Source organism: Trachinotus anak, unplaced genomic scaffold (assembly GCF_046630095.1).
Source record: "Trachinotus anak isolate AG129_WGS33_773 ecotype Australia unplaced genomic scaffold, CSIRO_AGI_Tana_v1 ptg000001l, whole genome shotgun sequence".
NCBI classification, from domain to species: domain Eukaryota; kingdom Metazoa; phylum Chordata; class Actinopteri; order Carangiformes; family Carangidae; genus Trachinotus; species Trachinotus anak.
Window position 1 is genome coordinate 9,204,524 of NW_027273852.1, and position 12,159 is coordinate 9,216,682.

Consider the following 12,159-nt stretch of genomic DNA (forward strand, 5'->3'; position numbering starts at 1 on the left):
GTTTTGTTCAAAGTCATGAGACAGTACTTTGTTCTCCGGCAGCAGAATACGTTCCTGACATTTCTGTGTGACATTAACTTGTGGTTAATTGAGGGCCCACACCTCTTGTTGGCCTCAGTGACTTCTGTCTTCATCTTAGCAGCAGCTATAAGGGGAAGGTCAAGGGGTCAAACATAGCTCTCGTCCTGCTCCCTTGGCTGTAGTGACATCTACTGGACTACTAACCAGGAGTGTAAGCCCTGTGGGGGGAGAATGAAGCTCCTGACTGCATGACATGCTTTCAAAAAGAAACAAAACAAAAGGTTTCCAGTGCACGAAAAAATTCAAACATTTAGTCATTTTAGTTTGAAATATCGAGCTGCAAACATGGTACAACCAAGATATATTAAGTAAAAGAATTTTAAAATAAAACAAAAAAATCAAAGGAAATTCAAGTGTAACAGAAAAGTTTATATTGATGTTATATTGACATATTTTTACAGAAGATTTGATAGAGGACAAAACTTCAGTGTTTAGTATATAATATGAAGATGATGTTTGAGTGTTTCAAAAGCATCTTGTTATCTGACTTAAAGGCTTAAGTATAATCTCCTGAAGAGGACCATGTGGCAAAGGGTGAAAAAACTCTGTTCAGTGTGTACATGCATTCATGTAATAATTCAACTGCTGAGGGGGGTGGGGGGGGGATGGGGGGTGGGGGGGGGGGGGGGGTAAAAAACAACAAAATAAAACTAAACAAAAAACACAATTAACATGGAAGAGGCAAATGCAACATACAGTAAGTTAAAAGAATCAACACAAAGACAGAAACATTGTACATTTACTGACAATGCATATAAAGCAGTGTCTTGGGAAGAATACAAAACATTTTTATACAAAAGGATTAGCAACAAACAAGATGAAAGTGATGAGAACAGTGCTGTTAAAAGAGTACCGCTTTTGGTAATAGATTTTTCAACTGCATGATGGGACTGATGGAGGAAGATACTGGTGAAGGATTCTGCAAAGCTGTTTCATAACAGGGGTTGTCCTTATCATTAAAAAAAACAAAAAACAAACACAAAAAAAAAACATAGTGAGATTAAACAAGCATAGGTAACATGGTGACGGCTTAATTCACCTCAGCTTTTGGTCCATCAAATTACATTTCTTCACAACACCCCACCATGGTCCAAGAAGCTACAGGGGTAATTTACTTTACTCACATCACACAGTCACAAGTCACCCTGAGTTTGTAGTCAAATTTGGCAATTACCTTCAAAAAATGGCTTTTCTCTTCATATTACAAGACCTGTTCTGTTTTGTTTTAGTTCTGAAGTCCTCCAAAACAGGTTTAACAAAAACACATTGAATCACATATAGTGGAGCCATATGAAATATTTTGGACTTTTAATATCACAAATGCATTTTCTATGTAAAGTCCGATATAAATAGCAGTTCAGTCAAAATATTTAATAAGCAAATAATGTGTATCATATATCAACAGTATATGTTCAAGAGGAATTACAATACAAAATTTTGATTGTTTTTCGTTTTCACCTGCAAAATGTAGTCGGTGTGAGCAAAGTTTTTTAAAAATAAATGGAGGGAGCAGGTCTTGCTAATTTGCAAACAGACTGACTGACTGCAAGTAGAATAGTGGGGAAAAAAACACATAACATTAAGAATTTGCATGGACATAAGCAATAACATTACTTCAGCTGGATAAAATGATCTCTGTTGTGAGATTTAGTCTTTGCTGACAGCAAATATGGAACAAACCTTGCTTATCCAGGACATCATCAGAGTATACCAGCAACTAAAGACGAGGAGAGAATCGCTCAACTTACCAATAATTTTTCATGAAAAACACATTATTAACAAATAAGTAGATTTAAAACAAAATGGCATCCTACATTTGCAACTACACATTATTGTACAAAATAAGGCATTTCTTTGTGTGTTTACTGCAATGTCTCTTTCCACCTTTATCTTCTTTTAGTCTCCAACACTAGTTTTTCCTCAGTAAAAACTGAGTATGGACATGGACTGACTATTTCTGTGTTAAAATATATATATATATGTATATATATATATATATTTATAATTTTAGTTTTTCTTCAAACTTGAATAAAAATGCAGGTAGGAGTATACAGTATGAGAGAGTTTGCAGAAGTTCATAAGTGGAGTGTAAATCACTCCATGACTTCGCTGGCCGCTACTGTGGTGACGAGCTGGAGAGGGATCTCTGCATTGGCCAGGATGTCCTGGGCGGTGTTGGAGCCCTGCTGGATGTTGGTGAGGATGAGGGTGGTCCCGCCTGCCGTGGTGATGATACTGTCTGAGGACCCCGCGGATTCCATCGAGGCCACCACTGAGCTGCCAGAGTTCACACCTTTTTTGTTCTGATGAGTTTTAATGTGCTTCGCCAGGTGGTCACTCCGCATGAAGCGCTTGGAACATTCTGGGCAGACAAACTTCTTCTCTCCTGCCAGAGAGAAAATATAGTTTGAAAGATAGTTTGATGCTGAATACATCTGGGGCGGGTCAAAAACATGCCATCTATCTGGAGGATATGCTTCATAGGCTGGGGGAGGAGTTTAAGACAGTGGCACAAAAGTTCAATGTGCTTGTTTCAAGAAGAAAATTAAAGAAAATGAAGATCTAACATAAAATAATAAAAGGCTGTTACTTTTATTATCATTTGTGTGGTGTTTGTGAATGCTCTATGACCTACAGCCAAAGTTAAATCATTGTACAAGTTGTTGAATGCCAACCTGTTCCACACAAAAACAAATACATTTGCTGCATGTTTGAGCTCATGGCTTAAGATTGTAATTACAAAGGGATATTCTATAAAATTCAAAACAGATAAAGTGAGCTGATAGAAGGCTGTGCCCAGACTCAACAGAGAACCACGGGATAAAAATAAAAGCGAAAGCTGCAGCTCACTACTGGCATCTCTTGAAATGTTTTTGTTATATAACCTGATGCTAACAAATCTTGTAAATGATGGTGCAGAATGAACTGTTTTACACATTCTGAGCTGGAAAATTACCATCAAGTCTGTGAAATCTGGATGTTTTTCACAATGGTCTTCAATCCTAACCTGACATTTTACATGGAAATCCAGAGGGGGTGGGGGGAAGGGGCAAACGCTGTTATTTCTTACATGACTCACACTTTGCAGGGCACAAATTAACACATTTTACTGATTTTACTGATGTTTTCCTGATGTGCAAACACTGAGGGAGCAAAAAAGGGCACCTGTGTGTGTTCTCCTGTGTCTCTGCAGCTCATCGCTGCGTGTGAACCTCTTCCCACAGAACATCCAGCTGCAAACAAAAGGTCGCTCCCCTGAATGCCAGCGCAGGTGTGCTCGCAGGTGCGATGTCTTTCCATATACTTTCCCACAGCCTGCGATGTGGCAGATGTGCTGCTTCTTTTTGCCCATGCTGGATCCTCTGAGAAACACATGCACTGACAGTTATGTTTCCTATATGTTTTATTTCCCCTTGCAGAGGTGAGAGCCGGTGACATGTGGAGATTTAAAGAGAAAATCAATCATGTTCACTCACCTCCCACCTGACTCTTTACAGTTGGGGCAAGTACATGCCACTCTGCGCAGCCTCTTGCCCTCCTGGCCCAATTGATCGTCCTCATCCACCAGCCTGACGCGAAGGTGGGACAGATCGCTTGTATTCAAGGTGGAGTCGGTGCTCAGCTGCCAGTCTCCAGAGTCTGGCTCTTCCTTTATCTGAATGTCTGAAATCAATGTGTACATTAATATCAACGCAAGCTCTGGTAATTACATGCCAAAAAAGCCTGAACAGTGAGAAGTGTTTCGTAATTGTGTGTGACTGACAGCATGGCAGCAAATTTCACAAGTAAGACTCCATATTAAGCACAGTGATAAAATAATTAGTTGATTGACAGAAAATGTATCAGTGACAATTTTGGTAATTAATTTAACGTACCCTGCGGACTTTTCAGGCCATGTGAGTGGCAGAAATTGATGAATGGACTTTGCTACAATCAAAAACTTCATTATAATGTTTTGATAGCTGTAATTACACAAACATTCAACATGAAGTGGCTTTAAAGATGCACATGCAAATGACAATGAACACTCTAAATGTTTAGACAAAAATTATCAACTAAAAAAATCTTTGCTATTAAAAGCTTTTCAAATAACATGGCTCTGTTGTTCTTCTCCTTTTCAAGTAACTGTAAATTCAGACACTTTGTATTTTTGGACTGCTCGACAGGCAAATTAAGCAACTGTTGATTTGCATTTGTCATTACTTTGTAGACTAAACTATGAAGCATTTTCACCGCAGACATTCTGACTTGTCATCGTAGGAAAAGCACAGGTGTAATTAATAACATTAAGGACGGCTCTGCTCTGTTCAAGTGTCTCATTAAGCCACGACAGTGTGACTGTGAGCCAGCATGAACGATACCAGGATCCTGAAACTGAAGCAGATAAATGGAATTCAGGCATCATTTATTTTATTATTTACACTTGTGCTTTTCCTACTGTGACATGTTAAAATGTCTTCTATGCAAAAGGTCTATTGATTGATTAATTTAAAAAAGGTTATTAATTTACAATGAAAATAACTTCAGTCCCTACAACAGTAAAGATGATTTTAAAAAGACAAATAAATTTGATAGACAAGACCCTTGATAGAGACATAGGTGTTAGTATGGATTGTGCGCTTTGAGCAGCACAAACACATTTCCATTCACTTTCATTATGCATCATTAGTGCAATAATTGTAATAATTCAGTACAGAAGAAGAATTTTTAAGATGCTAAAGACAGACCCTTCTAAAAGATGTCAAATTGATAGGATATTTAAATGAAAATACAAGAACATAAACATTAAGTTGACCTATGCACAGGTTAAATATGTACACGCCCACACATTCCTGACAGGAGACACTGTGAGCGAAAACACCTGTTTCAGGCTGTTTCCTGTGTATATTCTGATAATAAAAAGAGCTACTCTACCTCCAGGGGTGTCTGTGTCTCCTTCCTGTTGGGCCACAGAGTTGACTGTCACTGTCTGCAGGTTGGGGATCTGTCCTGTGCTGATGCTGACAGGACTGGAACCCAGGGACAGGGTCTGGACTGGAGCCAGGGTTATTTGCTGGGGTGGTGTGGTAGGCAGCTGGAGGTTCTGCAGGTTCTGCACACCCTGCACCTGAAAGGTCTGCCACTGTATCTGGCCCGATGGTGTGACTGTCTGGGCTTGGATGATGAAGGTTCCCGGGTTGATCAGCTGCACGTTTTGCAGGCTCTGCCCACCCGTTGCCACTGACTGCATCACCTGACCGTTGGTGGTCTGAACAGGCACCTGCTGTAGCTGGATGATGGGTTGGGCTGAGGACACCTGGATGCTCTGCTCCTGATTTTGTTGGATGAAGCCTTCTTGGAGACCAGAGCCTGAGTCGGCTTGTTCTGTAGCCACTGACGACAATGAAGAATCTTGTGTCAGCAGACCTGATTCATTTGCTGGAACATGCAGCTGAGAGGAAGACGTCGGCACAAAAATCTCAGGATTTGCATTTGAGTCACTGACTGGTATTGTCTGTGAGAGGTGATCATCTGTCTTCACCTGACTCTCTGAGCCATCCATAGGCTGACTTGCCATAATTAGCTGGCCATCAGCAGTGACCCCTGTTGCTATAGTCTGAGCTCCAGACAGGCCTAGGGAGTCCAAGTCTACACTGTTAATAGGAACAAAAGTAATGTTCCCGGGCAAACCCACAGGCACATTAGTAACAACCTGACCCTGGTTGTTAAAGGTGGAGCTGCCAATCGAAACCCCCTGGATCTGCTGGACATTACCAGTCTGTGATATGAGGTTCTGGTTGTTATTAAGGATGTTTGCAGTTGGTGTGACACTGAGACTCTGGCTACCATCAGGCAAGATCTGAATCTGCCCTGTGGCATCTTGAGTCAGAGTTGCTCCTTCCACGCCAGACGTGGAGAAGCTCAGCTGTCCATCTGCTGTCTGAATCTGAGGGATTACTTGGTACTGAATGTTAGGCACTGTATTGGCATTGGAGGTGGCCGTTCCCGAGGTCACAAAGATTGGCTGACTTTGCAAGTTTTGGAGAGGAAGAACGTATTGTCCATTTGATGTTAATATTCCTTGACTTTGGATCTGTATCATCCCAGATTCATCCTTTGCTGCTGTTGTGGGTGTTAACACCTCCCATTTATCAGTCCCAGTAAGATGAGTAGATGGATCAGATGTCTGAGAAAGAAAATGATTGACATTAAAAAAATTATCAAACATCTGTTGTTAACAAAATAGATTTAGCAATGCACAGCACTTGCTCAGACAGAAAATAGTTTGTATCTGGATGAATATATTAAGAAAACAAACAAACAAAAAATTAAATTAAAAAAAAAAAAAAAAAAAAAGGTGCTAGTGGCTCACGCAAGCATCAGAAATATTGGGAGGCAAAGAACAAAATGCATGAAATTCTTTGGATCAGCAGAAGCTGAGAAGGAAGGAAATGTAGAGTTTAGTTTTATTTCCTGTGAATCGATGGCTATGTTCTCTCAATCTTTTAGTTCTAGTATGCTTAAGGTTGACACTGATGTATTATGAATCATAACAAATAAAAAGTTGTAAACCTTAAGTCACAACTGAGGTCTGACTGTGACAGCTCAGTAATTGGACAATGTCAGTGGCCTGTCATACCGCAGTGCATCATCAGTGCTCACAGACACACAGGGGAATTTTTTTGGTCTGCAGCAGCTTATGCTACACCTAAATACACATAAAGGTTTTATTTATCTTCTCTGGTTGTCAGAACCAGCATTTTAGGCATTTTCGGTGCATTTGTTGGTTCCACACCAGATTTTATATGACAGCGTTCTCATCAGTCAAAAATTTACCAGAGCATCTGGGTAAACCCACCAGGATTTGTGTTGGTACCCAGACAGAAACCTTAGAGTTTCTTATAGACTCTCCATTGCCATTCTACCACAGCTGTATTTAAGTGTTCATTTACTATAAATACAAACTCAACTCCACTGCAGCTGCTTTAAAGTGAAAGCCTTAAAGTGGTTCTCCTTGATCCATGTCTTTTGTCAGATTGATAGATTTTTGTAATATTTTGGTCAAATTTGATTTTGATGAGAAATATTGAGCAATACTATGCACTCAGCTCTAATCAAAACAGCAACAGAAACAGTCAATTTACATCTCAACCTAACTTTATTTTCTGTGATGCAATTGTGGTTCATGGTTGATGGTGCTGTTTTATAAGTGCACCTAAAAGATTAAGCTTGAAGCATTACAATGAGTTACCTGCAGGGTAAAATACATCAAATATTGAAGGTCTAGCTACACTGCTTTTCCAGTGATAAATGTATCTGCATTCAATTTGTCAAACATAGGAGCCACTAGGTTTAGCCCCAGTACATATACTCCTGCAATGACTTGTCACATGACCAGAGGGGTTTGGATGCCCTTACTGGGACTGTTTCAATTGTCAAAATGCTAAAAACCTTCCAGTTGTAGAATTGAGTTATCCTCATGTGTTGATGCCAAAATGCAGTGGCTGCAATACCATGAAAGCAAGTGCAAGCTTAGGTACACTCCCACCACCAATTTTGCTCAGCTGTGATTGAAGACTTCACTTCTGCCGTAGCTGTGTCGGATCTAGCAGAGGTGCTGACTTACCACATCAGCGGCAGCACCTCTGTCCACCTCTGACGACGGTGACCCAACCTTAGTGCAGGTGGTTGCTAGCAGGTCGAGGGGTGATGGCTGAGTGTCCTACCGACAACGGGCGAATTTAAAAGGAAGAAAGTGGGTGGCCATTAGTCTGGGCCACATATAGAAAGTGTGACTCATTGCTAAAGAGCAAAGTCTGGGGTTTGGGACTTTGTTGTCCTGTTTTGAGCCCCTCAGGCAGCACCTAGGATGACAGCCTGGTAATGCTTAGGGCTGGCTGGACTTTTACCATCTGTCACATCAAACCCGTTAAAGAAGGCGGGATTTGAAAGCAGCCTATGAGGAAGTGTTGCCTGAGAGGTTCAAGTCAGGGTACAATACCCCCTGCAAGTTTGAAATGTGTGAACTTCTGTAGGCGCCACTCAGTTACGCAGCAGCTACGTATAATGAGAGTCATAATCCCGAGAGTGAAACCTTACCTGGCTGCTCCTGCCGTCTTCCTGCTGCAAAAAGTCGCTTTGACTGCTGTCCACGTCCAAGGCAGCCATATCCTCTGGTTTCATTGGCTGTTCTGGGGCTGTATAGTAAAAAGCATATAGCTTATACAGTGGGAGCAGCCGAAGCTAACGTTAGCCAAACAAACCAGATACTCACGGAACATCTGTAACGTTGCCGTAAAGTCAGCACAGCAGCTAACAATACAGCCACAACCACACAGAGAAAACAGCGATATCGATAGCGATAATTATTTTAAGAAGAGCCGACTTTTACTGATGTGTCCTACACAAGCTAACCTAGTTAGCTGCTAGCGCTAACTTAGCCGGCGGTGATTAGCATTATCACCAACAGGCGTCCCAGCTAGCCTGCTAGCGAGCTAATGGAGCCAGAGAATGCCTAATGTAGCTTGTTAGCCTCCGAGAGTGAAGAGTAAGACAGATGTTACATACCAGTCATTGCGTGACTTGTCGTGAAACGGAGAGTCCTGCTAGTCACAAGCCACCGGACATGATCAACAAATTATAGTTACAGTATACGCGTAGCAATAAGGTGATAACTGTCAGATTTCTTTGTATTTTGATTGACGGGCGGTGGGTAACACAAAGGGTGGGGCCTGCACTGTTGACTGGGAGTGTTTGCGTCACATACAGGAAATCCCGCCGTTCCTCATCAAGGTGATTGGTCACTCGCTCTGCACACCGTGTTATTACTTGTCAGTCGACATGTCAGTCATCCTTTGTTGGACTCTTCCTGTTTATTATGCATTTTCAGTTTTACAGTCTTGGCGTGAATGATAATGGGGGTTATCTTCACCAGTGTATCAGACCTGTGCGGTGAGAAGGCTGCTTGTAGCCTTTGTATTGTGCAAAATAACAAGTTGAGGACACATGTAAAAGATCTTGACACAGAGCTGCAGCCACAACAACTGCCAAGTACATGGGATTCATCCTCAGCATTTACACAAGGAACAATGTGACCAACACGAATGACAAGTCCACTAAATGTCCTGTCAGCTGCCACATGACAACTTTTGCCAAGAAATACCATTTAAATGGCCCCAAACCTTTAAAGGTGCTATATGTAAGTTTTCTGTGTCACTAAACGTGGTTTCTTGCTGGGAGTGGGTGGTGGTGGTGGTGGTAATACTTGCCAAGAGCTTCAGCCAACTTTAGTAGAAGAAAAGAAGTGATAGAAATAGAAGTAAAAAAGTGACCTTTGAAATTGTTTTCCACAGCTGGAGATATTTCTTGGCAAGTAAGTTTCTTCTGGACTGTTAAGTGCACAGCTGCTAATGCTAATGTTGACTAAGGAGCAATAGCAAAACCTACAAATAGCTCCTTTAACATTGGCAGTAAACCATGAACCCATGCCTGTGTCCTCATAGGTTGTTGCTATTTACACCACATATTGCAATTTATATACATCTTTAAAATACACTGTTGTAAGTATTGCAATACTGATCAATAAACACAATTGCAAATGTCCCCGAAATGCAGTAAAAGTATTTAGCAACAGCAAGCTATAGCACCTGGTTGAAACTTTTTGGGGATGTGTATGTGATATGTTGCCACTGAAGGTGAAACAACACAACAAATTGAATAATTTTTACATATGTAACACAATGCGTGGGGTTGCCATGGCTTTAAAAACTGAGCCGGTGGCTTGCTGTGATATTTATAACAAATAAAGAAATGAATGTATTTAATGTGGATCAGTCAAGTCATGCCCGATATCAATCCAGTTGGTTAGATTAATTTATTCCCTATTTTTTAATGTAGAAAACAGATTTACTCTGCCGTGGTACCATTTATCCTTGCTTACATGTGTTTTTGACAACTAACAGTGGCATTGTCTTACTTGTGAATTAGAAAGTGATCATCAATTGAGTTTTAAGATATCTTTTGCCATGATTGCCTGAACAAAAACACACTATCAAGACACAATCTGAGTTTGCATTCAACTGGATTTCTTCCCCTCCATCTGATTGTTCACATTACAACATTGTGAAAGTGCATTGAAATGAGAACCTGCATGCTATTGTACCTGCTCTGTGCCTGTGATGCTATCAAGACCCCACTTCTGAGTATTATTTGTGGTGTGTCAGTTCCTCACAGTGCGCGACCGCAGTGAGGCTATTTCTCTCAACCTTCAATTCAAACTTGGCCCATTACAGCCAGACTACAAAAGCACTTTCCGTGCACTCAGGAGCTCACGGCAGTGAATGGTGGATATTTCCAATCACTCTGCTGTCAATCCAAGTGTCAGGTAAACACAGGCCAATGGAAACAGCTTTAGAAAAACCTTGCAGCTGTGTCTGTCTTACTCCAGGAGTCCTTGGAAACATATCAACAATTTCTACAAAGACCTCCAAGTTAAAGGGAAAAGTCAAATATCCTAAAAGCAACACAAATGCAAAACCCTGGAGGTCACAGTGGCCTACACAAGACATATAAATGCCATGGTGTTTGTCTTCAGACCTGTGAGTGTTGTCTCCAGCTAGAGCTGCACACAAAGCAAATGAGACTGTATTGACAGACCTTGTATTCACCTCATGAGAGGAATCTGTGAAGTCTTAGGAGCAATTACCCAGGGGGAGTTTCAGTACATCTATAAGGATTCAGTGTGATAACTGTAAATAGGGACATCTATGACCTTCTCACTGCATGTACACAGACCTTCTAGCTTTCAGTATGCTTTTTGTATAATTTTGGGGAAATACGATACAAATAGATATCCTCTATTAACAGATCTGCATGGAATTATGGATGAGAAATCTTAAGCAAAACATAGTTATTCAATGCAAAGACCTCTTCTCCATATCCTCTAGGAGTGGACATTGTTGTTGTTGTGGCATATTGCTGAAATGTGAATGATAAGAGGAGAAACTGAGTGAGTCCACAATGGCTCTGAGTGTTTCAGATTAACATACTGACAGCTGTTTTCATGAAGGCCAGTCCAAGAGAGAGTGACCCCACGGAGAGAAACTGCCCTGCTGGAGGCACCTTGTGGGACACTGTAAATGGGACCTGAGAGAGAAAATTGAAACTGGTGCTGCATGGGGAAGTGTGGATGGAATATCAAATGTGTGTAACTCTGAAGCACTTGAGACAGGAATGATCATACTGTTCTTTGTCTGAGGTACCGAGAATTAACTGTTGTACAAACAGGTGGAAGTCAAAGCCAGGAAAGTTTTTTATTGTATTTACTGTGGAGGTTCAACATCTATGCATTTAATTTAGAGTATAGGGATGCATTCAGATTCAGAATCCAATACCAATAAGGTTAAGCGAAGATAATGCACATACAATTATAAAATAGACTTACATGCACACATAAACAACCGCAGTAGTAGTAGTACAGGAGTGTGTAGAAGTGCCGAAAACACTGAGAACATGTTACAAAAAATAAAGTCCCCTATTCACCAAGATAGATTATGTGTATCTGAATATGACATGTAAAGTATCTATAAGAGTCTTTTTTACTGGGTTATTGCATAGGAGTTGTTTTTGGACATCACATGGCTGATTTAACTATAATGGCATGTGTAAATAAACATTTACAAACATTTCAATGTTTAAAATATATTTTTGCTACAAATTAAAAATACCAAGCCTATTTTAACAAATGTTAAAATGGCACCAAAAAGTCCTTTCTGCAGCAATAACAACTGCAGAAGAGAAGCTAAATCTGGCAGCCTGGAGTTATGATTTAAACTTTGCTTCACAGACTCCTCTGAGTTGTTTGAGGCGTTCCTTCTTCCAACATTATACTGGCAGTGTCTCATCACTCTGACAGAGACGGCAACAAATTAAAGCACAGAGTTGTGTCATTATAGCACAACATAAATGAGGGGGAAATTGTTCATACATGAACATGAAGTGTTATTTTAGTCAAATCTTGATTCTATATTGAATTCATGTCTATTCTGTGTACAGTATATAGCACAAGTGTCAGACAGAGAAGTCACACAATGGCAATAA

At 40.6% G+C, this 12,159-nt stretch overlaps 1 protein-coding gene across 2 annotated transcripts; it reads right to left on the reverse strand.

Annotated features, from left to right (window-relative positions):
• Positions 1-310: 310 nt before the first annotated feature.
• Positions 311-8,799, reverse strand: sp3a (sp3a transcription factor). Of its 2 annotated transcripts, XM_071474866.1 has the most exons (7): positions 8,629-8,799; positions 8,161-8,258; positions 7,688-7,783; positions 4,996-6,247; positions 3,558-3,744; positions 3,247-3,443; positions 311-2,467 (listed from the first exon to the last, which is right to left on the reverse strand). In XM_071474866.1, exons 1-7 carry the CDS (start codon positions 8,633-8,635, stop codon positions 2,175-2,177), a joined length of 2,130 nt encoding a protein of 709 aa, XP_071330967.1. In that variant the 5' UTR covers positions 8,636-8,799; the 3' UTR covers positions 311-2,174. The 2 variants fall into 2 exon arrangements, with proteins under 2 accessions (XP_071330967.1, XP_071330969.1); XM_071474868.1 differs by lacking the exon at positions 7,688-7,783.
• Positions 8,800-12,159: the final 3,360 nt, after the last annotated feature.

Coding starts and splice junctions, on each gene's coding strand:
- sp3a (XM_071474866.1), bottom strand. Junction 3,444..3,557: donor TGTAAAGAGTCAGGTGGGAG/GTGAGTGAACAT, acceptor TGTGTTTCTCAG/AGGATCCAGCATGGGCAAAA. Junction 2,468..3,246: donor ACACAGGAGAACACACACAG/GTGCCCTTTTTT, acceptor TCTCTCTGGCAG/GAGAGAAGAAGTTTGTCTGC.